At 47.8% G+C, this 24756-nt stretch overlaps 4 protein-coding genes; 2 read left to right on the top strand and 2 right to left on the bottom strand.

Moving 5' to 3' along the window:
* Nucleotides 1–1291: 1291 nt before the first annotated feature.
* GSTUM_00010084001 (uncharacterized protein) lies at nt 1292–3757 on the bottom strand (the record flags this gene model as incomplete). XM_002841055.2 has 3 exons in its annotated part: nt 1292–3059; nt 3149–3301; nt 3362–3757. The coding sequence occupies 3 exons, from the start codon at nt 3755–3757 to the stop codon at nt 1503–1505; spliced, it is 2106 nt and encodes a 701-aa protein (XP_002841101.1). The 3' UTR covers nt 1292–1502.
* A 1231-nt stretch (nt 3758–4988) lies between these two features.
* GSTUM_00010083001 (uncharacterized protein) lies at nt 4989–7754 on the top strand. XM_002841054.2 has 4 exons: nt 4989–5682; nt 6880–7163; nt 7372–7391; nt 7450–7754. Exons 1-4 carry the CDS (start codon nt 5166–5168, stop codon nt 7598–7600), a joined length of 972 nt encoding a protein of 323 aa, XP_002841100.1. The 5' UTR covers nt 4989–5165; the 3' UTR covers nt 7601–7754.
* A 651-nt stretch (nt 7755–8405) lies between these two features.
* GSTUM_00010082001 (uncharacterized protein) lies at nt 8406–9900 on the bottom strand (the record flags this gene model as incomplete). XM_002841053.2 has 1 exon in its annotated part: nt 8406–9900. The coding sequence occupies exon 1, from the start codon at nt 9486–9488 to the stop codon at nt 8406–8408; it is 1083 nt and encodes a 360-aa protein (XP_002841099.1). The 5' UTR covers nt 9489–9900.
* Nucleotides 9901–13325: 3425 nt separating this feature from the next.
* Nucleotides 13326–14537, top strand: GSTUM_00010081001 (uncharacterized protein; the record flags this gene model as incomplete). XM_002841052.2 has 5 exons in its annotated part: nt 13326–13418; nt 13481–13612; nt 13670–14050; nt 14102–14173; nt 14220–14537. The coding sequence occupies 5 exons, from the start codon at nt 13326–13328 to the stop codon at nt 14415–14417; spliced, it is 876 nt and encodes a 291-aa protein (XP_002841098.1). The 3' UTR covers nt 14418–14537.
* Nucleotides 14538–24756: the final 10219 nt, after the last annotated feature.

The following is a 24756-nucleotide window of genomic DNA, read 5'->3' as shown; positions in this document are numbered from 1 at the left end:
GCTAACCTAGTACCGGTATCTAAACATTCATAATCTCCTTTTAGGAAAGTAAAGATAAACTGCCCTTTCCCTGAAAAAAAAAGAAAGTGCTATTACCATACCTTACTCATCTTCCTCCGGTTTTAAGCTGCTGCTGCGTTTTTTTTTGTGGTGGTGGCCCAACAAAAAGTGGCGCAACTTTCAATTCGGCGGCACCAGTTAAAGTGCGCAGCCATAGTCCTACCCAATGACTTACGATATGATGATAACCCGGATTACCCTTTCCAATTCCCAGTAGTTCCCAACCATGCTTTCCACCGTCGTCGTCGTCGACCACTATATAACCCAAGCCGTTAGACGGCGCATACAGTACAGATTTAGGGGTAAATCGCTGATTAATTAATGCAAGCAAATCCATCGTTTCACCAGCTGTCACTCTAATGTTCCTTCCTTTCGAGACGGGCACACCTAAACAGAGACCTGGGCCGGAAAGCGGGACTTCCGAGCGAGCGACCCACTTTTTCCATGCGCGGATTTCTGCAATAGCGAGTTTCAAGGAAAGAAAACTCACCTGAGAGATACCGGTATAGTCTAACTGGGCGTCTGAAATGCACAGTGCATCCTGCCCATTCTTTAACCTGTTCCGTTACGGGTGGCGATGGGGTAGAGTATGATGGATGATACATGATCCGGAAGCGGTTGCAAGAAAGAAAGAAAAAAACCCTTATCTTGACAGGTACCACAAAGGACCCTTACAGTACTGTACAGGAGAAAAACATTGATCATCACCCTATCCTAATTGCGCGGAAAAATCCGAGATGTTATCTCATATCATGAAAGATCTTAAGGTTACGTAATCCTTTTCGATAAAAAACCCGTTTGAATTTTTGCCGGGTGGAAAAACCCCCCCTCCCGATTTCGGTGCGATCTCGTTGCTGCCTCCTTTACGAGTACTAAAACGGTGCATATCTCATTCCTCCTCACCGATTGCTGACATGACATGCCATGCATGCCACGCATTTTTTTTTTCGGCACGGCGGCTGTAAGTGAAGCGAACGTGATGTTTCCGGGCAAGCGATTGGTTTTCGGAGATGCACGAGGCATCTCTCTTTTTTTTTCTTTCTTTCTTTTTTTTTTGTGTGTGCCAATGCTTTTGGGAGAAGCTCGTAAAATGGCGCTATCTGCCTGTGGGTGGCAGATGTGAGGAACAGGAGTGGTGGCACAGCAGATACAATAGGTGCTCGAGTATCGGTGGATTGGGTTGTTGACACAGGTACAAGTACTAGTACAAGAATATGATGAAAGCGCGAGGAAGTGGTCAAAAAGTATCACCCGTCAGGGGTAATCTTTCGCCTTATATACTTGCAATTTCCGCTGGTGATATTGAACCGCCCGGAGTTTAATACATCCAAACACTACACGATGTTTACAACGCGCCGAGGAGAGAAAATATAAGACATCTATCACCCCCGCCAACACCACATTCTCAAAGGAGCGAAAGGCAAATCTCTTGCCGCTCGGGATCATCCAACCAGCCCCTCCCAAATTCTCACCCGGTGTACCCCGCCGCGAACCTGCTCCACCGGCGCAACGAAGGCCATCTGACTCCACGAGAACAGCGTATTCCGACCGCCAAAGATGAATACCTCGAAACGGCCCAGGAACGTGCCGTTCTGCCACACCCTACTCCCACCGATCCTGTCCGTCTGTATGGTTATCGTGGCAATCGGGGGGAGGGACACGGGTATGTGTGTGGATGCGGTGTCGTTGGACCAGATACGGCCCGGGTGACTGGGGTCGAAAGCGCTTTCCGCAACGCTGCGGAGGGGGTACTCGAAGCCGTCGGCCGTGAAAATGAGGGTGGAATCGGGGGTTAGTGTTAGCGAGACGGCATCGTGGGCTGAGGAGAGGGTGAACGGGGAGGTGTAGGTGATTTGCATGGTGTAATTCATCCCCTTGGATTTGGTCGCTAAACGGACACCGAGGGTTCCGGTTGGCCAATCGAATAGTAGGTCCCCGAGATTGTATCCCCCTCCTAATCTCCTGTCAAGGTTCTGGCCTGGGGCGTTATTGGTCAGGATGGACTTTGAAATTTCCAGTGTTCCGACGTCAATTTCAGGACCGCGATGTCCGCTCCAGCTCCTTGCTCCGACGACAGGAATTCCATCCCGAATACAATAATACGCCTCCAATTGCGTCGTGGCGTCTGGGCCGTTGTCATTCCACGTGGCCATTATGGCACCTTTATTTCTCTTACTCTCGATCGGAATCTGCCACTCCGCCGTCGTGTTAAACGGATTATACAGACTGGGCTCCCACTGCCAGCCATTGACACCACCAAAGTTCAGCACACGCGCCTCGTTAAAGTATTGCGGATATGGCGCTGGCAAGATTGGCGTGTGGTCGTTCTTCAACCCAGTATACCCCCACCAATCCTCCGAATTGATGATCTCGTAACCGTCCCTCTCCAACTGCACGGGGTCTGATTGCCCGTACTGCCAGTGCTGCGTGGTTATCGCCCTAGAAATCACCGAGGTGTTACTCGGTTCATGAGTGCCCCATATACGCACTTTCTTCCCAGCGGTGGTAAAGATGAACTCAGACATGGTATTAACAAAGTGGATGTAAACATCCGCCAAGTCGGAATCATACTCGTCTGCGCCGATGTGCACTTCCTTCGTTTGAAACCAAGGCAGGAACTCGCTCCAGATAGCCTTCACGGTGGGGATGGTGTCCGGGTGCGTCAAGTTCAGCAAGTCCTTCTTGTTCGTCAATGCAAGTTCCGGCTTCCACTTCGTTATTGCCAAGGCATGCCCGGGTGCTTCTATTTCTGGGATTATGGTGATTCCGCGGGAAGCGCAGTGCCTTTGTATTGATTCAAATTCCGCCCTACTGTGGGATTCGTTGTGTCTGGCGACCAGCGGGTGGAGCGCGACGTTGTCCGGGATCAGTGAGAACTGGGAATAGATGTTTTGCCATGTGCTGTTGCGGCCGCGGTTCAACGGGTAGTTGTCTGAGGCGTGGTAATGAAATTCGGAGAATTTGAAGAATGAAGCGTAGGTGCAGAGATCTTTCAGGAACTATTTTGGTTTAGACGGTTAGAACGGGGAGGTGTCCGGCATACCACCCGATGGAACGCAAAAAACACAGAGAAGGGAGGAAGAAGTACATCGGCAGAATACCATTTCCTCCCTGCGTCCAGCAAGAACCCTCTAGTCGGGTACGCCGGCGAATCCACCGCCCGTCCCGCCTTCAGCTCGATAACCTCGTCCCTCCTATCACCTGGATGAACACCCCCCACCTCTCGCGCCAGCATCAATTCCTGTAAAAGCGTCCGAGTACCCCACCAAATACCCCTCGCCCCACCGCCCAATATTCTTACCGAATCTTCCGCGACACTGATTGTATACCCCTCCGAGGTCTCAATTCCGCTCTCGTACGTATACTTTCCCGGCCCCTCATCAATTCCCAAGTAAATCCCCGGACCAGCCCTCCCACGCTCAAAAGCAACACACTCTACCCTAACATCCACATGAAACCTATCCTTTAAATCTCCCGCGAAGGTTTCTGCAAACTCCCGCACCGACGGGGGGATCAATGTTAGTCCGTCCGTGTCACGGGCCTCCGCGGCCGATTCCTGCAGGTATATGGTTGGTGGCCGACGGAGGGAGAATTTGAAGGTCCCTGTGGAGTATCGCCACGGTACCGGTGGGAGCGCGTTGTACGCCTCTGCTCCTAGGAGCGACAGTGTTAAGAATAGGAGCACTAGGAGCTGCATTGTGGGGGTAGTCGTGGTTGGGGTATTGTGAAGGAAGGTTGGAAGAGGGGGTATACAACATTTTTATTGTGTTTATAGTTCCTATTTTGCCTCCTTCTGAAGAAAGGGATCGGCGTTATGTATATGCCTTAGGCTCGCTGCCACGGTTGCGGTGGGTTGATATTACTTGTATCATATGAGATTGTTGTTCCATCGGGTTGATGGGGTTTGGAGTGAGGTTGTTGGGGGGGGGGACAGTTACTGTATTTGCACTAACTTTATTTTTGCCTAAAAGCCAGAGGCTATCGTCCCCTGAGCCGGGTCGCTCACCAACAAACTGCCAAGCCATTGATCAAGCAACCATCCTGCCCCCTCATTCATATCAGCGCCCCGTTATAATAATTATTAATGAATGCCAGGTATTATATCAGGCCATTTTTGTTCCTAGTAGCAGATTGTTCAGCAAAGTACAGTACCGTAGCCATCCGGCGGAAGTCAGGCATTATGCGTCAGCAGTTGTAAAGAGATTTATACTGAGAATCTGGTAAAGGAATACAAGTAGTAATAGAAATAACAAATTACTTCCTATATTACTGTTCTCCATCTCATAGACTCCAGTTGTACTGAAAGAACAGTATCGGGTCGGATAGAGAATACGTGATGGTAGTTCAAGTTGATCGATGAAGATTCAAAAAGAGAAGTAAACAAACAGAGAAAGAAAAAAGTAAAATCAAACGATGGTCCACGATAATTTGGAATAGCACAATCCTTTGGCTAGTTCCCACATCCACAATCATAATGTTGTTTGAATTCATTCACTTTCGGTCGTCTGCTCTCATATATGCACTTGCTCATGAAATTTGTTCGAGGAGTTCATGTTCCCACATGATTTGTTCATTATGACAACAGCCTTTCATTATAAAGGGGTCCATTGTAGCATGATGCAACTGTTGTAGCTGTGGTTTTGCAAGTAGAGTTTTTCCGGGGTGGGGTGGTGGTGAAAATCGGCCGCGGACCCGGTTTGTTGAAGACTCGCGACCCCTAATTGATCTCGCTCGAGCCAACAGCCTACAGGCTTCATCATAGCCTTTATGTAAGAGACTGTTGACATCCATACGAGCACCTATATAACATTCTATTAACGGTTGTCACTGTCAAAATATCTGCCATTACCCCCTTCTGCAGAGACGCTCTCAGCCGCGAACATAACAGGCCAGTCAGGGTTATCGTGGCATTTGTCACCCGGCACAAACACAGCATCATCCACCACCAAGCCAACCAGCCGAGCATCAACAAGCAATACCGGTATCACTCCGTCTTCTCGTGGACGACCTCCCAACCGTGCGCACAGCAGTAATCGAAGCTGTCATACGAACCTAAACCAGGGACCGACAAACCCTGTCGGAACCTCTAACAAAAATAGCCCGCCATGGTCTCAACATCCTCAGCAGAATCTTCCCTGCAGTCTCAAAGCCAGCAGCAGCAGAAGCATCATAACAAGCTTCAAGAGCCCCAGCCTAGAGATGCTTTCAGAGGCACTCACCCCTCCCCCAACTCTTCCGTATTTCAAACATCTACCATTGCCTCCGCGGCCCCCCCCGCAATCCCGATCCTTCCCATGCCTCCCGCCGGGTATGAAGATGCAATAGAGCTACAACAATGGGACTATGGCGGACCACCACACAATCCATCCGATGATAGCAATTGCTGTGAAACCCCTAGATCGGAACAAACCTCCGGAAGTACAAAATATGGCTATTCTGGCCCAGCTACCACTCCCGACGACTCGGGTTCATCCAATTGTTCCACAGTGGGCTCACCACCGACGCCCGATGGCCCTGACGCCTCAGTTCTGAAGACATTGAAATTACTCTCAAGGTTTGCTGTATTTTGGGATGACCATATGTCGGTTGTGGTCCCTTCTAATGCTGCGCGAGACCATCTAGGTAGGATTAAATTCTTCCCTCTTGCCCAATTGTCTTTCTCTCTTCCCCTCCTTTTTTTTCTAAAAAAAAAAAAATCTCTTATATCGTTCACAACCTCAATTATTTGGTTCTGCCCGACTCTACACGATTTACAACGCTTGTTTCACCCAATAAATCTCATCGATCTTAGGGGCTGTTTGGTGCGTCATCTACCGTACTGTATCATAGCTGCAAACCATGGTTGCCAAACAGCCCCTTACCCTTTGCGACTCCTGGATGTTCCATTAAGCTCAAGACTCTAGTTAGCCGCATGCCCTTTTGTGCCTCCCTCCATGAACCCTGATAGGTGGCTACACACATTTCCCGAGTGGGGATCGAATTCATATATAAACCCGGCGTCGTACAACTACGATTAGTGCACTCTTATTGCTTAGTTATAATAGAAGCAAAGGGCCGAGAGACTGCAGCTAGGCGTCTACATGGCACTACAGACATGCGTTCACTTGTCCAGTACGAATCTCAGGGCATAACCAAATATCCAGCTTACGGATATCTTTGCCCCCCATGATCTCTCTCTCATCCTTTATCTACGAACCTATATACCCTATCCCGCGCTTGATCGTATCCCCTATCACGTGGCACGCTCCCCTTTACCGGCATCATACTAGCCTTCACTCATCCCCAATTGTCTAATCCTCCTGCCTCATCCATGACATGGCCCACCCACGAATACCTATCCTCGTTTATCTACATGCCTTACATCTCTCGGAGCATGTTATCACTATCCGTCGTTCCAGAAGTACAGACACGCCCCGATCTACCGACTATGCAGAGTTTGGGGCCAGGGTCATAGGCAGCTGAATGGGAACAATTCAACTGGATAGAGCCGAGCCCGAAATTTGTTCCCATGCGCACATATTTGTTTGCATTTGAGGCTACCGGTAACAAGCTTCCCCGGAAAGTGATTTTCGGGTAGACCTCGTGCTTTCGTGAGATTCGGCTATCGCGATTTCCCAACTTTAGAACTTCCAGGGGTTTCAAAAAAGGGAAAAGATTCGGCGCCATATACCCAATTTCTTCTTTAACTTGACTCTTATCTGGTTGTTGTAATCCTTGTTTTTCCCCTCTTTAACTCATTTTCTCTGTTCCTGTACTTTTCTATCTTCACCGCTGTCCTATGATAATCGCAAACCAGATACTGACCTAATTTCCTTACAGCCTTGGAAAGAACCTATCTAGCCTATCATCGCACTTCTCTCGTATTCGCAATTTCCGCTGCTATCACTGCGCAACTAGCCGTGATTCAGCAAACACCCACCCCCTCTACAACTTTCGGATTCCACCGTATTGGGAAGCCAATCTCGATTTTGCTAGTCTGTTTCTCGTTAGCCATATCTATTCTCGGTGTCCTCAGGTGGTGGAAGCTACAGAGTGGGCTTTTACGGGGTGTTGCGGTAACCGGAGGCATAGAGGTCTGGATTCTTGCATCTGGAATTCTCTTGGTAGGTTCCAAATCTACTTAGTCTCACTATACCATACTTGGCATTATAAGATAATCCAAGACTATTACGTTGCGACAGCCGTATACACTCAAATGAACTTTACCCGAGCAAATTCTTGGAATGAATTTCCCCAAACTCCCACGCGCTTCAGCCCCCAATTTTCCCCCCCCTCAGTTCACCTTCAATTGATACTAACTGCTGCTGATAGCTCATGATAGTACTTTCCGGGTTAGTGATCGCCATGGATATTGACAAGTAGTATCATCATGTCCTTATGCTTCATTAGGGCTGCTCTATGGCGGGGCTACTTAGTGTCTCGCAGGCTTCTGCCGGCTTTTTTTCTTTCTATTTTTTTTCCCTATGTTACACCGATGCCTTACATCACTCACCATCTAGAAGGCGCACAGCAATATATTAGAATGGGCTTGCACATCTAAGCTCGAGTAACCGCATCTTACTCGAGTAGCTTCAGCCTATATGTGGGACACCAGTGGAATTTCTTTAATTTCAAGCGAATAGAAAACTTTCTTTGTTAGAGGATCATCTCATTTTGCTTACAGCCTTATTTCTTAATGGTAGGCTAATGAAAACACCCCATATATTTATGACTCATGTACGCCGATGATGATTTGCTATGATATCTGAGCCTAACAATTGACATATTTGTGCTATGTGCAGAGAATTCTGTTTGGTCGGTCCAAGTGACACTGTGTACCCCCAGCTGCGAGGATGGCGTGACGGCTGGGGCGAGCCAACTAGTTGATACCTTAGCGACAGGCATCAATAAAAAGGGCCCCACTTGTGGTTAGTGCCACCTCTAGCTTTAGTAGGAACCAGATCTCAGGGATGACGAGTGACCAATGATGATTACTACCGCGCAGCAATGATTTGATAGCACAATTCGCAAGGAAATAAGGATAGCTAAATAGGCTCCTGCCCGCAGGTCCCATTCATTTTTTCTCAAGCTATGATACAATATGATTCCAAAGGAAAATTACCCACCAATGCAATTTTTAAAAACAAAAAAGTCTAGAGAATAAAGAGCTCGATGAAAGAACGCTAAAAGTCAAAAAAGGAAAGAATAAAACCCCATCGAATCTTTTTTTGAGAAGTATGAAAAAGGGAAATGAAGAAGAAAAAAACCCCGAAAGAAAACAACCTCTAAAAAGCGCGAAAAGTAATGGAAAGGGAAAAATAAAAGCAGGGAAAAAAAAACAGAACAGAACAGAAAACACACCAAAATCACTGGTACCAACCCTTGCCTCTCAGCCAGCCAACGCCCTTAGTGAGTGCTGCCACCAATCCGTCCACTATCCAAGTCACACACCTTCTATTCCTCGACAATTCCAGCCGATCCCCAACACCAGCCTGACACCTTCTGCAATGCTTGAGGGCGCAATACGCTCCCCCGAGGTGCTGCTCGCCCTCAGACTGCGATGCGATCTCGCTGTACATGGACGCAACAAGTGTTGCGCAGGAATCCCTATCACTGCCAGTGGCCGTGGCCGTTGCCCAATCCCCCCCATGTCTTCCGCAATTCTCCAGCGTGCAGGACCTCTCTCGGAAGTTCTCGAATGTGGACCGGACTTCGCTCATATTTTGCACGTGCGGTGGCGCAAATATTGCTCCGGTACGCTTGCTACTAGGAGTAGTGGTAGTAGCGCTAGCGGTATCGCAGTTCTTCTCGAACTTCCAGGAGAACCTCCTTTGGAGGTGCCTGGCGGTTAGCACCGGCGGTGGCCTTTCCTTGCGCCTCTTCGGTGGTGGAGGTGGTGGAGGCGGAGAAGGCGGCGGCGTGGGAGGGTTGGTCAATAGCAAACCCCGTTCTTCGCAAGTAGCACTTGGTATCTCAATTCCAAGTCCAATGAGGGGCCTTTCCCTCTCCTCAAGAGACAGCGATGGCGAGCTCTGGGATTCACATGTCGGGGCCAGTGGTGTTTCCGGTATCGGCTCAAATCCGGGAGGCCCCTGCTCGTAGGTCGAGCCCGCCTCTTCAACTCCCGATACCCAGCGTTCACACGCCGTAGTCGTGTCCGCGCATTTCTCGCAGATCCTTCCGAGCCCTGGCGATAAATGACCGCACGGCATCAGCGGCGTGGGGTAGCCAATGCATAGGCTCCTGACAAGTGTTTCCGGCATCGCGGGGGAATCGACGCTTGAATTTGTGGAGAGTGCCCGCTGGCTCGTGGGTGTCTCTGGGCCATTCTGAAAATTGCTTGCTGACCCCGTCGGGCTGACCATTTGGCTATACGGGGTTCGCATGCCCCGAATGTTCCGATCACTGTCTCCGGTGAATCGGCGGTTTTCTCGGAAAAGTTCTCTCATTGGGCACGGGGTGTATGGGCTTCCGTGAGGCTCTTTTTCTTGTCGTTGTTTTGGCTGTTTTGGGGGAAATCCTTTGGCCAGGGTTTTAATTCTTCCATATAAGATGGGTATTTCCATCGGTGGTGGGGGCGGGCATCTGGCATTATGCGGGACTGGTCCCGAGGTTTGGAAGAGGGCGCGGAGGGGGAGGAGGATCAGGGGGCAGGGGAAGTAATCCTCGAAATTTTTATTCCGTTGCTGCTTCTGTTTAGCCTCCCCGCTGCGAGGTAGTAGTGGAGACTTAGATCGCGGCGAGAAAATTCCCATCATCGAGTGTGTCTCTCGCTGAACCTGATCTGGTCTGGAAAGATGTGCACCAGTTTCTCTCTGTCTGACCTGTTACGGTATGGTATGTATGTATGTTATGTTTATGATTAACCTGGGCGGGGGTATAAGTAAGGAAACAAGATTGTGGGACGGGGCGGGATGGGGTGAACTGGGTGAGGGGAGGGGGAGAGGTGAACTTCACTTTATATAGCAATATATAGAACAGAAGAACAAACCCGACCATTTAAACCAACCAGTCAGGCGTCAAGAGCGCACGAACCAATGAGGCGTCGCACCGACTACCCACTTCGTCCATGCACATAACGGTGGAAAGATGACTTCTAGCACTGCGAACTTGACGTTCTTCCCCTTCTCAAGTTGAACCTAGCCAATAACAGTCCTCCACGGTAACTCTTATTTACTAGTGTGCAGCGGTCAGCGTATCCCACTCGCGGTACGAGCCTTGACTGAGCGTGCTTGTGCGCACCCGAAAGAAAAGGCCGTGAAATTGCGGAGGTACGTCACATTGCCGGTGCGAACTTGATACTAGTATCAGGTTGGCTCCGCTGGCGACGCATAGCAAAGGCGGCAGGCAGACGGGGCCTACAGTTATTTATTGTACGGGATACTTGCGCTGACCAAAGTGGATTAGGCGGTGAGGCGAGGCAGAAAGGCTCCAAATGCCAGAATTTTGGCACGATAAGATACACGACCCGTACCCAAGGATCATTGCGATGAGCGGGGTGTTGGCACAAGTGGCTTAGCCGTTTGTTTTGTATGAGGCTCTGTTTTAGAATTTATGGGAACAATCGGGGCACCTACAATACAGAAGCGGGGGAGAGCATACTCGAGTATACCGGTACTCGAGTACCGGTATTCAAGGACAGTACGGGTACGGTAGTAGGGCTACCTTGCATCATTCATCGAACATGTCATAATTGTAGCTTGAGTACTGGCGGTAGGGTGAAGTATTGGGACATACAGAGGGGGCAAATGTACGAGTAAGTGCGAAGAACAAAATAAATTGCCAATTTATTCTCTTGGCTGCTACAAAAGTAGTGTTATTTTCTTTTTTAGATATCCGGGGGTCTAGACTCATACTAATGAAGGAAATTTTGCACAGGCCGTCTCTTCCCTATTTGTCCCGACACTTCACCTGCACCCGGGTACAAGTACCATACTTGTATTGGAAAAAACTACACGATCTCACACCCACCCCCGAGTGACGTTTTATGCGAACAAAAGTGAATCTTGAAATCACTCTCTCGCATGGGAAAAAACCTTAGACCCCAACATCACTTTGGTCTACCCCTTTTCCTCCTATGGCCTCAATACTAGCCCTCCTGAGTCTGAAGCTATTCATAATAACCCCCCTATGCTCCTCCGTCGTTATCGCTAGTTCTTGAACCTCCTCCTCCCGAACCCAGCGAAATTCGTCGTGCTCGGCTTGGGTCAAGGACAACAACTTCCTCCCCTTCCCCTTCAATCTCAACCTCAAACTGCCACTTTCGAATAGCGCTCCCGCTTCTCCTCCCCTTGGAGTTATTGACGTCATAACACTGTGTGATCTTGCCAACCACTAACCCAGTCTCCTCCTTGACTTCGCGAACGACAGCGTCCAGGATAGTTTCGTAGGACTCCACCCCTCCTCCGGGAATCTCCCAGAGGCCGGGGAATGAGAGTTCGCCGATGGAACGGCGAATAAGCAGGAGGGTTGGCGGCGCATCGGTAAGTTGGGATTTGCGGAACAAGAATGCCCCGACAGCAAGGTACGTTACTGACGGTATTGTGGGCAGGAGGTCCGGCGGGGAGATGTTTAGGTGTGAGAGGGTGGAAGGGTAGGTTGCCCCGGAAGGTGGTTTTGTGCAAAATGTCGTTTTCGACCATTCTCGCGGAAAAACGTAGAAAATGAAAAACAATTTGTGCCTTTTCCCTTTCTTCCTTTTTTGTTGATGGTGAAGGTGAAAAAAATCGGCGTGGGTGTGGGGCACATTACTCGAGTTCACTCACTGGAACTTTTGTCGGTCAACAGTTTATAGGTCTGTGCTCAGATAACAGGGGTCTGATAAGTAGCAGATATCATACCGGTAATGCGGCTGAGCAGATGAGTCATCATTCACAATAAGTCACTCGGTTGGCTAAGCTTCTGCGCGTGTTTCAACTCTGCTCGCCTTTATGGCGGGTGGGGTCTTGGAGGATGGAAGCCTTATTTCAAGCCTGTTTCAGAAGCTTTCTTTTTTACAAAATATTGCCGCCTTCTGGTAGGAATACCTTTGTATCTCATTGGCCGTTTCGGCATCGGGTTGCTGGATCGGGATCACCTATAGATGGGCGGGGGGCAGTATTGGGACTGGCATTCGAGTGTCAAGGATACTCGAGTATATGGTTTTGATTGAAATATATGATAGCGCTTGAGTAACTCGCGGCTTCCTGTTATGGGGTTTCCAATGTTGATCGTGGGAAGTTGATTCTGCTTCAATGAGTCTACCATACTCGAGTACAAATGTTGGTACTTGTATCCAGGGGTAAATTAGACTAAGATTCCATCGAAAATTCATAGAGTTGCTGCCACTGCCCGACCCTGGCCGATTCAGGCGGCCTAGATCATGCGATGCTCCTTCGTTTTCGGGGTATCAGTGGATGCGGTAATCTCCTCGGAGCTTTCCTAATCTCTACCCTGAGCACTATTTTGTAATCTTTGGTTGGGTAACTTATGGGTTAACGGTCATAGTCATGAAACAATAAGGTTTAGTGTGCGTTTTCTTTACCCAAGTAAATCTAGCCTAGACTCTTCTTCCAGTAGGATTCGCACATGATTCGAATAATCTGGCCGGGTTTTCAACAAGTCTCAGTAACCTGAGTCACATCTCCATGAGCAGGTTACAGTAGGCCTGCAAAGCCTGGGACGAGTGGGGCAGCCAATTATTGAGTCACATACTTACACCCCCCATTCCGGAGGGTTTAGGAAAAGGCTACTGTGTTAGACTGCCGTTTCACGTTCCAAAGCTTACACAACATGGACGAACGGAGTGAAGCGCAAAACGTTGGTCTTATCGCGATTCACTACTATGGACTGTTAGAAGCGTTAGAAAACTCTGTTCAATTAATTGTGGTGCCTTTTTGGATGGGGGGGAGGGCCCAGGCGGGAGGTACATGATAACTTAAGGCAGCTTAATTGTTGATTTAATTGCTTATACGATTCCTACTCTCAATATCCGGATAGCGACGCTTGCAATCACGCTTGCTCTCCAACGTGCAGAAATCCCTATCCAATCATAAATCATGAAGTCCATAATTCAGAACACTAGCACTCTAGCAGTGTGACCTCACCAACTGACTTCTTAGGCTCGCTAGAGAACTGTAGTCTAGAACTTTGTGTTACGTTACATATGTTGCATCGTTACACCCCTAACCCCGGTTTCCCCACCTGTAACGATAGTTTGGTCCATCTTAGCCGGTGAATTGATCCTCACTCCTCCATTCGCCACTCTAACACCATCCTCATCCCACCCTTCACCACCGCCAAACATCATGTTCAACGATGATCTTCTCATCTGCAACGCTTGCGGAACCCAATTCGATACCTGCGACCGAAATGTGCTCAAGAACTGTCGAATTTGCGATGTTTGCTCCCTCCCCTTGTTCAAGCCCGTGACCGGAGCTAATAGAGCTCTTTGTTCTCGTAGGACCCTCGCCAATTTGTTCCTCCAACCGGACAATCGTTCACAACCCTTGCGGCTATGAGGGGCAATTATGAGACTAGGATGGCCCCAGATCAAACCAACAATAATATAATTTCCATCTGGACCGAACCGAAAGTACTGTTGCTATTTCGCTACCTCTTAGGGGCTTGGTGCTAATGGGGTATCTTTTAGTTTGCGATCGGCCAGCGTGCCTTCTTGATTAAAACGCCTCACGGAAACGTTCTATGGGATCTAGTAACCTACCTTAACGGTGAGACCATCCGAAAAATCAATCAAGAGGGCGGGATCCAGGCTATTGTGATTTCACACCCACACTACTACACCACACACAACCTCTGGGCAAAAACATTCCGTTGTCGGGTATACCTCGCAGCAGAAGATAAAGAGTGGCTATGTCAGCGGGATCCCCAGGGAAGGGTCTTCATCGAGGGGTACAAGAAAGAGGTTATTAAGGGAGTAACAGCAGTTAAAGTGGGAGGGCACTTTCCAGGTAGTTTAGTGCTACACTGGGAGGACAGATTGTTCATTGCTGATTCATTTGTCACTGTACCGGTGTGCGATCTTTAAGGACTTACGTATGAGGTAGCCTGCTAATAAATATAGAGTGCGTTGTATCACGAGGGAAGACTACCGGGGACCGCGACTTTTAGCTTTATGTGGTCAATTCCGAACATGGTAGGTTCTTTGATCCTGCATTGGTATGCTTGTCTAATGAGATTAGATTCCGATGTCACCACAGGCTATAGTAAATATTTGGAATGCCCTGAAGCCTTACGAATTCACGACTACCCATGGTGCATTCACAGGGCTAGATGTTCGGGACTCTAGGGTCAAGCAGAGATTACTGGAGAGTGCTAAGATTGCAATCAGGGCGATGGGATATGAAGAGAGTCAGTTCATTGAGCAACTGTCGGAGTAGGAACTGACGCAATAACTGCTTTTGAAGACTCCTGTATCATGCTATTATTATTCGCCGACACTAAGGTGGAGAGCAAGGTGTTGTAAGAAACCGTAATATCAATACCGGGATTTCTCGCAATCGTGCGCAAAAGGATACTATATTAGTTCCTAAGGTGGGAGAAAAGAAGCCATGGCAATAGATCTTGGGAAGTGACAGCGAATATAAACAGCGGGTACTTCGTAGCGAAGTGAATAAAACACTTTTGTGGAAGGGGGAGTGTATGTGTTTGAAAGACAGCTCGAACAAAGGTGGGAAGCGTGGAGATGGTCTCTTAAATTATACTTACAGGAAGAAGATGCATGACAAGAGGCAATGAATACACAAAGGCTTAGGGAAATGCCCCCCCAACATACTGCCGTGGGGATTATTCCACCAGGAAGGAAATGTGGACGAAGGTTGTGCAGTAGTGCAATCACTCGAGCCCCTTTCCCGCCCTGTCTTGGTTTTGATTACAGCAGTGAATTTAGTATCATAGGGAGATGCTCGGATAGGTTTTATTCCCTCTCATAATCGCTCGCAGAACTCGGACCAAAGCATGGTGGAACGCCAGCATGTTCTGTACAGTACCGAATGTTTCCCGAGCCGACACGAGACATCACTCGCCATTGGGGACCGCTTGTCCAAAATGACCCTTGTCACCTTTTATACATTCTTTTTCCCTTACCACTACCTTTTAACTCCCCTGTTCTTCTATATGATGGTCCTTCTTTTCTTCTGGCTCTGCTGGAGGCTTGAGAGGCTAAGTTAGTCTGTGGGGGTCGCGCAAGCCGCAAAGGTGAAGAAGCGAGAGATAGATGATGTTTGGGGATTGTATACCCACACACCCTTGATTTGTCAGTCTTAGAGGTCTAAAAAAGCTGTGGCCCTGTACGGGAGACCGTCACGGCTGAGGCTGAGTTCTCGAAATTAGCTCGCATGAGAAGCCCTATAGCCGCCCGGATAGGAAGAATTCACCCAAAGAAACCCGTCCCGCAGGGAGTTTAGCACTGCGGGGGCAGCGACTGCGTTGTGGGAGGAGTAAAGAATGTGGGACTTCCCCTAGGCTAGGGCATTTGGTTACTGGTGAAGTAGAGAGATGCAGATTCTAACGATCGTGAATAAAATATGGCCGAAGGACTCCGATGGCTGCGGAGGATGACGGCAAGCAGGTGGCGAATGGAGGCATGTTATCCCAGGTTCACTCGGTTGACCTTGTTCCGGGGAAGGATGGAGAAAGCTCCGCTTTTGGTGCAGCTTTCCTATTCAGGTTCTTCGTTAAATGCTTTGGAGTTTCGATGATGGTTCGAAGGCACTACATCCCTGGATCACATGCAGTTTTCTTAAGGAGTTGGAGATTTGATCACATCTTGGGAAAGTATGATATCAATGTCCTCAGGCGTATTTTTCGCCATCGAATTTAATGTCATAGCTTTAGATGATGACATCCGACGAAAACTAAAGAATCTGGTATAAGGTGACATTGAGCCAGTGATTCATATGGTTGGTGTGCATCAAGGAGGACAGGTCGGTTTTAGAAAGAGAAGGGCAGAAAGAGAGTGTGTGTGGGGGTGTTGAATGTCTATTAATTTTGTTATCTGAGATATGTGGGTAATGTTAGATAATTCTCCCAATATTTTTGAACGGTCCTTCTGGGTACTTGTTCTGATCAGGCTTTCGTGGAATTAGCTAGACGCCGTTGCTGGACTACCCGGAAGGAGCAGCTCCCTCGTGAAGGCTCGACGTTAATAACAGTTCGCAGTGATGATGTTCCGGCTCCTCGGTACCGGTGGAGCTGGGTGTCCCACCGGGAGCGTACCCGCTGGCGCAACCGATATTCTGGACCCTGCGTTAGGGAGTTCTTGAATTGAGGTTAGTTGTATGTATCCGGTTACTTACCTGGTTCTGTGTTCAAACTCATATGCCGTCACCCGGAGGGCAAATCGGGTGCAGATGTTCAAAAGTGCGGGAGACGCATAACTCTCACGCCAGTGGGCACAGAGGACTATATATCATGGGAAATTCGCGGTCGCCGCCGAGATCCATCCATGACAAGAAAGCTAAATATTTAGTGGGGGCGTAACTAGTGAAAACCTCATTTCGGCATTCACTGAAATGTGTGCTAGGAAGTCGACTAGTTAGATCACGAGAAGAGACTATTTCCAATAGTAGGTTTCAGTGAATTTGCCGGAAATCAGGTAATCCGAGCACTCTATTGCCGGCCGTTGTAAGTTTCCACGCGCGAAGCCGGATTCAACCTTGCAATCCCCCCGTGTGGGGCCAGTACGAGCACTCGAGTACGGTAAGTGTACCAGTTCTCTAAGCCCTTCGGCGATCTCCAGGAGCACCCCTGCGAAAGCTAATTCCTTAGACCGGAGGATCGTCGTTCACGCGAGGAAATCGCCGCCTTCGAGCTGAGTAGGAGACAATCCATTCCAGAACGTGGCTGCATACACGGAAGGTGGCCAAACCGGACTTCCGCGTCCTCCTCCCAGTCGAACCTCCCACACTTTTCGGCGGTACCCTTCCCAGGCGATTCCCTAGGCGGAAAATTCGTCGTCTCTGAATTACTATCCAGGAGTCGACAAGAGCGGAAAGACACTGAAGTATTAGATAAACACACGCCAATATACAAGTAGCACCTATGAACCAAAAAGAAACTCACTCCTGATATTACCAAACTTGGTAAATCGCAAGAATATCACGGACCCCTTCGACCACTAGACCCCACCGAGGTTTTGATATCCATCGGAGGTAAGTAGGTGATGTCGATATATATATAGGGATCAGAAATGTGGATATGAGGTGAAGGTTCGAGAGTGGCTATCTATTTTCGGCGCTTCTACAGTATGTCCTGCACGAAACTGATACGCCAGATACCTATCGTGGCCAAATTAGTTCGTGGGGGCCATTTCAGTTTGCGGTAATCTAATGTTCTAAACATCCGGTAGCAATCTTCCCAAGAATTGGGCGTGAGTGCTTGTAGTTAGCCTCCTCAACTATATGCGCCGGTGACGAGTAGGGTTGATTCAAGTCAATGGACCTCGTGAACGAGGGGGGTGGTGTAGGTCGGAATTGTAGTAAGTTATGCTATGTAGTCTTCCTTGTGAATAGCGCGAGTACAACCACGAGTCCTTCAATGGGCGGGGTGGGGCCACTTGAGTAGGCATTAATCCTCTTTTTACCAATAATAACCCCGTACTCCACTATCCATTTCCCCCGAATGCAGCTCTTTTACAAGATATTTTAGGGTCTAATTTTACTACCCAACTCTCAACAGCAAAACTACTTAATCCAATTGTTGTCCTTCCTCTATTTCCTCTAATAAAGTGACCTCCACGAATATCTATGTCTATGCGACCTACCGGAGACTTGCCTAGTACCATGAGTGCACCCCTGAGGAGAAAGAAAGCATAGAAAAAGAGAGGGAAAGCAAAGTAGGCGAGAGAAGAGGAGGGAAAAAGAAGAGAATGGGCAGGTGAGATGGGGGAAGGAAGTAGTGAGGAGGGGGAGGAAAGCGAAGAATCTGAAGGAGAACTAGAGAATGGAAGAATGGAAAACAGTGAAAGATGCAACGTTCCTATAGGTCTCCGTATTCCGGCATTTGCCCAGACTACACCAAAATTCCTCTCTTTCGAGGAGTTGATATATCCCTTAGAGGCCTGAGAATGAGGAAAATGAGTAACCTCAATCTTAGCTGGATTCGACATTGAGCTCGCTCCGGCCAAGCTTGATACCTACCAGTAAGCCTTTCCTACAATAGGAGATCGAGAAGCCAAAGGTGCAATGAAGGAGCGTATAACCTAGAGGTGCTTGTTTTAGAGGAGTAGAAGACATATCATACTTCAGGCACTGCACTGCGCTTATATCAAGGCTTATGGATTTTTACAACCTGAAATTGCTGTAGTTAATAATAAGCGTGGGTTTTTCGGGAACGAAATTGAATCCGCTATTGTATCTTGAATTGGGTGGCATGGAGTGATGGAATCCCTATACCGGTACCACGTGAGAATGTTTTTGTACTTCTTGAACTTAGATGATAATGTTATGGTTTTCGATGCCATCCACTGCAAAGTCCTGTGACCCATACATCCAAATATAAAAACCAAATTCTTGGCGTACAAAAGGTCTGGGTGTGTCCATCACAAGGTCTCTAATCTGAAAGTATATTTTCTACGGTAGGATTGGAAACCAAAAACTTTGGGGGAATACTACTTGTAAAACCAGTGGTTTTGATGACATCACTACTAAATCATCCTCCACGAGAAAAAGTATAAGAAAAGGGTTTAATACAGGAGATTCCTTGGGATATAGACCCTCAGGATCTAAAATTTGGAACTCTTTTTCGCACCACTGCAGTGCTTGTCAGTACGTGTTTTGCATGGGAAAGACATGGCAGTAGATTTTACTAATTTTTGATGCGCCTCGCTCTATGCATAACGCAGGTAGAGGCGGAGGAAGTGTATACAGTTGTACAGGTATTCCATGGGCGGATGAGAAATATAGATTCACCTCTCGTATACTGTAGCTGCTTGCTATCACCCAGGGACTTTGCCTCACAAGCATGAGCCCCCAAGCTTTTTTTATTGTGGAAAAGTCACTTAGCCACGACACAGAGTTACCGCATCACATTACCGTATTTTGAAGTTGGCCCCCCCGCGCTCTGTTGAGGTCGAAAGGCCCCCACCAAAAAAAATACCATGATTTTGGTCTGTGTTTCCGGTGTTCGGTGAACTTCCCGAGTCTCGCGCTAGCCTTCCCGAGTGACCATATGTGAATACTCGAGTACCGGCACTCCCTCCCCAAATCCCGATCTCACGACCCAGGACTGGGAGGACGCCGGCACGGTAGCTCCTGCGGAATTGAAAACACGTTGCAGCCCACCCACGGTACTAGTCAGTACACCAACTCTCAATCCAATCAGGGGAACCGGTCGACGTTGTGGCACAAACACTATCACCTCTCTATATACACAAAAAGTCGTAGCAGAGATATGATAGAGATTTTACGATAGGCGAAAGGCGACTCCGGATTCGTTTCCCCGGAGATATAGCCCCCTGTCAATGTGCGGACAGAGATTTCTGGTGATCTTGAGCTTCCGAGGCTAGTGCTCGAGCAATTAGATCCGGGTCGGTGGAAGAACAATCTCGACGCCACATTCGGCTATTTCTCTAATCGGAATAACCTGTGTCGTACAAATCCCTTTCTCTCACAATGAGTCCAGAACCGGTAAGTTACTGCGCCATCTCGTGGAAGTCGGGGGATCGTTAAAACCAGAAACTAGCGAGATCCTTGTTTTGTTGCTAAGGGTCCAAAACAGCGGCTAACGTGGAAACAACTGGTCTTTGGGAGACAATAGCAACTTGGAGTAGCTACGCTGCCTGATAAGATACCCCAAGAACATGATAGTACAGTAAATCAGAATTAGAGATAGCCCAATTTTATACGAGTTTATTGAGATAATGAAAATTCCCTCTAGACTTTGATGCTCAATTGTTCAACTGGGTGTAAATTCAAAGCAACTAGTCCGGGTTTTTGACTTTTTTGAAACTGTATTTCTCTCCAGACGATGTGGTCGTCGGGGGAGAAAGGAAGGAAGGAAGAAAGAAAGAAAAGTGGCCCCTGGCTGGGTCCTCCATCCATCGCTATCTTCACTGAATTTTTAAATGTATATTTTTTCGTCTGACGTCTCCTCGGTCGTTTCACAGAGAGGGAGAAGGATTTGATTGTCTTGTTGGTAGAGCATGGACAGTGTGTCAGATAGCATCATCACCAAGACTTTTGTCTAGCGATTGTACCGGTATTTGCTTCTTGTGTATGATACGGTACTCGTAGTTGGTTTGAGGCCTTTAGTTCAATAAACTAACAGCATCCCCTGGCAATGGGGAGAACTGGCGGGAAGCCTTCATTTGGATTTCCGACCGAGTCAGAGATACATGTTGATTCTTTTCTTCTTCCTTCTATTCATCCTCCTCCTGGCACGGTAGGGATGCTCATTTTTACCGGACGCAGAGGTCAGTATTGATAAGAGATCCCATCTTATCCGCTCTCTGATCATCAGGTCCTACTTTCTGATAACTCGTGTGATGAACATACTTGCATATTTAGACTTTCTCTGCTCAACTTGGTCCTGAAGTGAAAAAGAACTTGAATGAGTAAAGTGCCAGTACTAACACCGGAACTTAATAAAGCTGTGAAGGATTAAGCCCTGGTCATTACTGGAATACTGGCCATGCGGAAAATGTGGCAGTCAGGCCGCTCCCTAGCGTTCTGGCCCTTACATTCTCTCGTTTCGCGTGACAGATTTACACTCAGAGCTGACCAAGACATAAAGTCTTCTCCCTTTGTAGTAAGCTTCTGGCATCCACACCTACAAAGGAAGGCTGAACAAAAAATAAAGTAACGTTTTAGTAATGTGCTTTGTAAAACTCATGGCAACTTTGTTGAGAGTTAGCTCACGGACTAAAGCGCTCACCCTGCTAGCATACATAATCGAGCTTTCTGGTGAACTCTGGAGTTACAGACATTTGGGTAAGGGGGTATCATAACTAAACGTGCTGGACCCGGAAGTGGGCCAGACGGGGGAATGAATAGTTAAAACATATCAAAAGGAATAGAAACCTGGAATCTCAATTGGCATCCAACATTAGGAGGGAAGTTCCAGAAGAGTACTCGTACAGTACGAGTGCGGCCGATAGATATATTCGTCACGTGGGTCTGATAAAAAACTTTTTGGTGAGAAAGCCAGGCCAAAAATCTCTTATCAGACCCACGTGACGAATAGATCTATCGGCCGCGCTCGTAGATCAATAGCACTAGCCACGGTATAGTACCGGGATACTGGGTTGGCCTTTCCAGGATTCACACGGATGGTGGCTCACTCCTACATCTGACCCACTTCCCGCCATACTACTGGTACGGTAGGCGATCATAACCCAAACGTGGTGACCACGGTCACCCATTAACTTTAACCTTTTCCCTCTAGAACTTTACTAATACGGTATTAGCGCACAGAGTAGCCAACTCAAAACCTTCTACCAGCATTTTTACAATGTCAATGCTAACCATATACACCCCGAGCTTCTCACCTCCCGGCGCAAAAAGCCCCGGGACCACCGCCACCTCCCGCGATCAAGTATTTCCACGATCCGCCAATTTGCACCTAGAAATCTCCGACGGCGGCCACATGAAATTGATACTCCACCTTCCTCCCCGTTGTTCTGTAGTTCTTGGACATAACTCACCATTGCCCGCCCACTTGACCAAAGGCATTCAGACCAGGGGTTGGAAAGCGTTTATGAAATCATCCCGAGTTGAAGGACCTTGATGTGTCTAAGGCCTTTTTTACACACAAATCTGACAGACCCACTTGAAAATTGGCACTCAAAAAACGCTTTTTCGACCCCGAGAATGAACGCCCCTATGATACCACCTCATAATACGGCAAAATTGTACTAGAATGGGGGAAATTTTCATGATGTTAATCATCCACATAATTATTGCGAAAATGTATGCTTGGGTAGCTGAGAATATACTGTAGGTGCTTTCACTTTACCACCCAACAGATCCATAGATATAGGGATAACTTGTTACAGGTTCTGCGGTGCGGGAGCTCTTGGAAATTCAGTCCAAGCGAGTTGAATAATTACGGACCCTGATATCAACAAGGACTAAAAACTTCCAATATCAGATGTCCACGCAGGATACGTTGACACTAGAGATTTGTTATTAAAGTCTCCATATGGTTATCTTAATAGCCGTATCTTTCACTCCACAAATAGACAGCTGTAACCGGGCAACTCCCGCTGTGTTCCAAAGACACAAAAAGAGCGTACCGGTATTAGTGTGAAGTCCACGACCAATGATCATTTGTGCCACCCAGGCGCCACCCACATTACGAAAAACCTAACGACGCATTGTGCTCGTGCATTCACGTGGTTGATCGGACACTTGGAGGTTCTACTTGTAGATGCCTGACCCCTAATTTATTAGCCTCACAGGAAAGAAGGGAGTAAATTTGGGTACCCGAGCACAGTATTGCTCAAATTGCAGGAAAAACTAGTGTCTCCCGGTCCCTGGGTGCCCGATCGCCCACGTTCATACCTGGTGTTCAAATAATACGGTACGTTACCGCCACCCCGTTTTTCCACCCCAGACAAAGCGGAATGCTGCTAGGACATTCCCTACTTGGACGCATGTTATTTGGCTAGTTTTCTAATTGTACTCGAACAAGGAAATCGCCTACTCATCTCCACACTTGGAGCACTGCATTCAACTCAGATCAGGCTTGGATTTCTCTAATCAGATCCAAAACACTCCATAAAGGAATAGTGTTATCCAAATAGGGAATAGCTTTGGAAGGCCGAGCTTACAGGATCTCGTAAATTAGTATTTATTATTTTATCAACTTATTTTATCAATCTTATTGTGGTTTAGATAGTGATTTCTGTTGAACTTCTCGGTGGTGGATTTGACAAGCAAGTATTCTGTGCAGCACTTTACCAAGTTTACTACAAGAAGCTTTCCTATTCAAGTTTACCGGTAGTCATTTGAATAAGGAGGGTGTCTGAGTGGCTTGTCCTTTACCGTTCTCGTGCGAGTACAGTACTCGTACTGTACCGTACATTACCATGTCTTAGGAGTAGCTATCATTCCAGCCCTCCCTATTCACACGTGGGTAGCTAAGTACGCATGTCGAGCGCACACACCCCGATTAGCGAAATTCTCAAACTAACTATTAACTCATCAAACAACTACTATTCAGGCTTCCAATTCCTTCAAAAGATAATACGGCATGGGACACAGCTAAACAAGCCCACTTTTCATATGGCACAGTACTTACACTATCGGTATTGTGCGAGTACAGTACTGTAGGGCACTCGAGTAGCAGAGAGAGCTTCAGAGAGGCGGGAGGCCAGCCATGCGCCTACTGCTCCAGTATGCATAAGTGCTACAATACATGTATTATACTCGAGTACTCGAGTAGGGTCCTCGGGCCGAGAGGGCTGTCCGCCTTATCCTGAATTCGGAGAGCTCAGATGGGTTGGCCCGCTGTGTCGCTTTCTCTTCCTCTCGTTTTCGCTCCCCGGTGTTAAGGCACTCGAGTATGACACCGGTATGAGTACTTGTGCCAATACCACACAGTACAGTACTCATCATAGGGGAACAGGGATCTTTTTCACTAGGGCTTACTCCATCGCGTGTTGTGCCTTTTATCAGTCGGTGCTAAAATTGACTTACTTGTACAAAACCGTGCTGAATCGCGGAATTGCGGGAATAAGATGGTGCGGAGAGGCTTAGTCTCTTGCCGAGCACTTCCATCGGCCGAAAGGTATGTAACGCCCCATCATATGATACAGCGGAAGGTTGAATAATTGAACCGTTGTCACAGGGGTTTTCCTCTATTGGTAAGGTCTAGTACCAGTAATTTTGTTCCCCCCCCGTCCCAGAGGAGGGGACTGTGCTTTTTCTATGTTTTTCGCCAGAGAAGGAATTTCTTAACTGCACATCAGAGTTCAAACACTCGGGTTTCTACGATCTGTTTTACATCCAAGGGAGGGCTTACATGCTAATAGGTGCGTAATAAGTAAGTCACCGAGGAGCGAACATCTGGTTTGTTTGGGGTGACCCCGGGGGGGAAGTGCGGGTCCCCGACAGGGCAGATCGCCAAAGGGCGCGGTACAAATGGATCTACAAGTGCCGGTAGACTATCATACATTTCTTGAAAGTCATACAAGTACCTGTACTCGTACTGTACAAGTATGATAGGGAAGGTTAGCGGTCTTCGATACCGGTAGAGGTTTGACCTCACCAGCACCCATGAGGCCTCAAGCACAAGGGCTGAGTTAGGACTTTACCTCTACTTGCACAAGGCCTTTTTTTCCCTTCTGGGTGGACTTTTCTGGCGATGGAGATACTGTAGCACTGACTGTACTGTAAGTCAGAAACCTAAACTCACCCAAAGAATTTATTTTGCAACGATTGGCCCCCTGGAGAATTTTGTTTGAGCCTATCATATTAGTACTCGTACAAGCCCGGAAGTCTTGGGATTCTAAGATAGTGTTACTAGTACGAGTAGTGAAGAACAAGGATCATACTCCGCTTTTACTAAGTAAAGTTAGGCAACGGGAGTGTCAATTTAAGCCTTCGTAGCTGCGGTCTCCAACTGGGAACGAAAACGAGCGGGTTAGGGTTAACAAAGAGGATCGGAAAAACCTGTTGTTACCCTACTTTGACCAATCCACTTTTTTGCCTGCCCATAAGTTAGCCCTGTTCGTACAATACGGTACTGTACTGTACCCCTTCGTCGAGCCCCCGTTGG

The sequence above is a fragment of the Tuber melanosporum genome (genome assembly GCF_000151645.1).
Source record: "Tuber melanosporum whole genome shotgun sequence assembly, scaffold_66, strain Mel28".
Classification (NCBI taxonomy): Eukaryota; Fungi; Ascomycota; class Pezizomycetes; order Pezizales; family Tuberaceae; genus Tuber; species Tuber melanosporum.
Note: the sequence above shows the minus strand (reverse complement) of the source record. Positions and strands in the feature narration are given on the sequence as shown.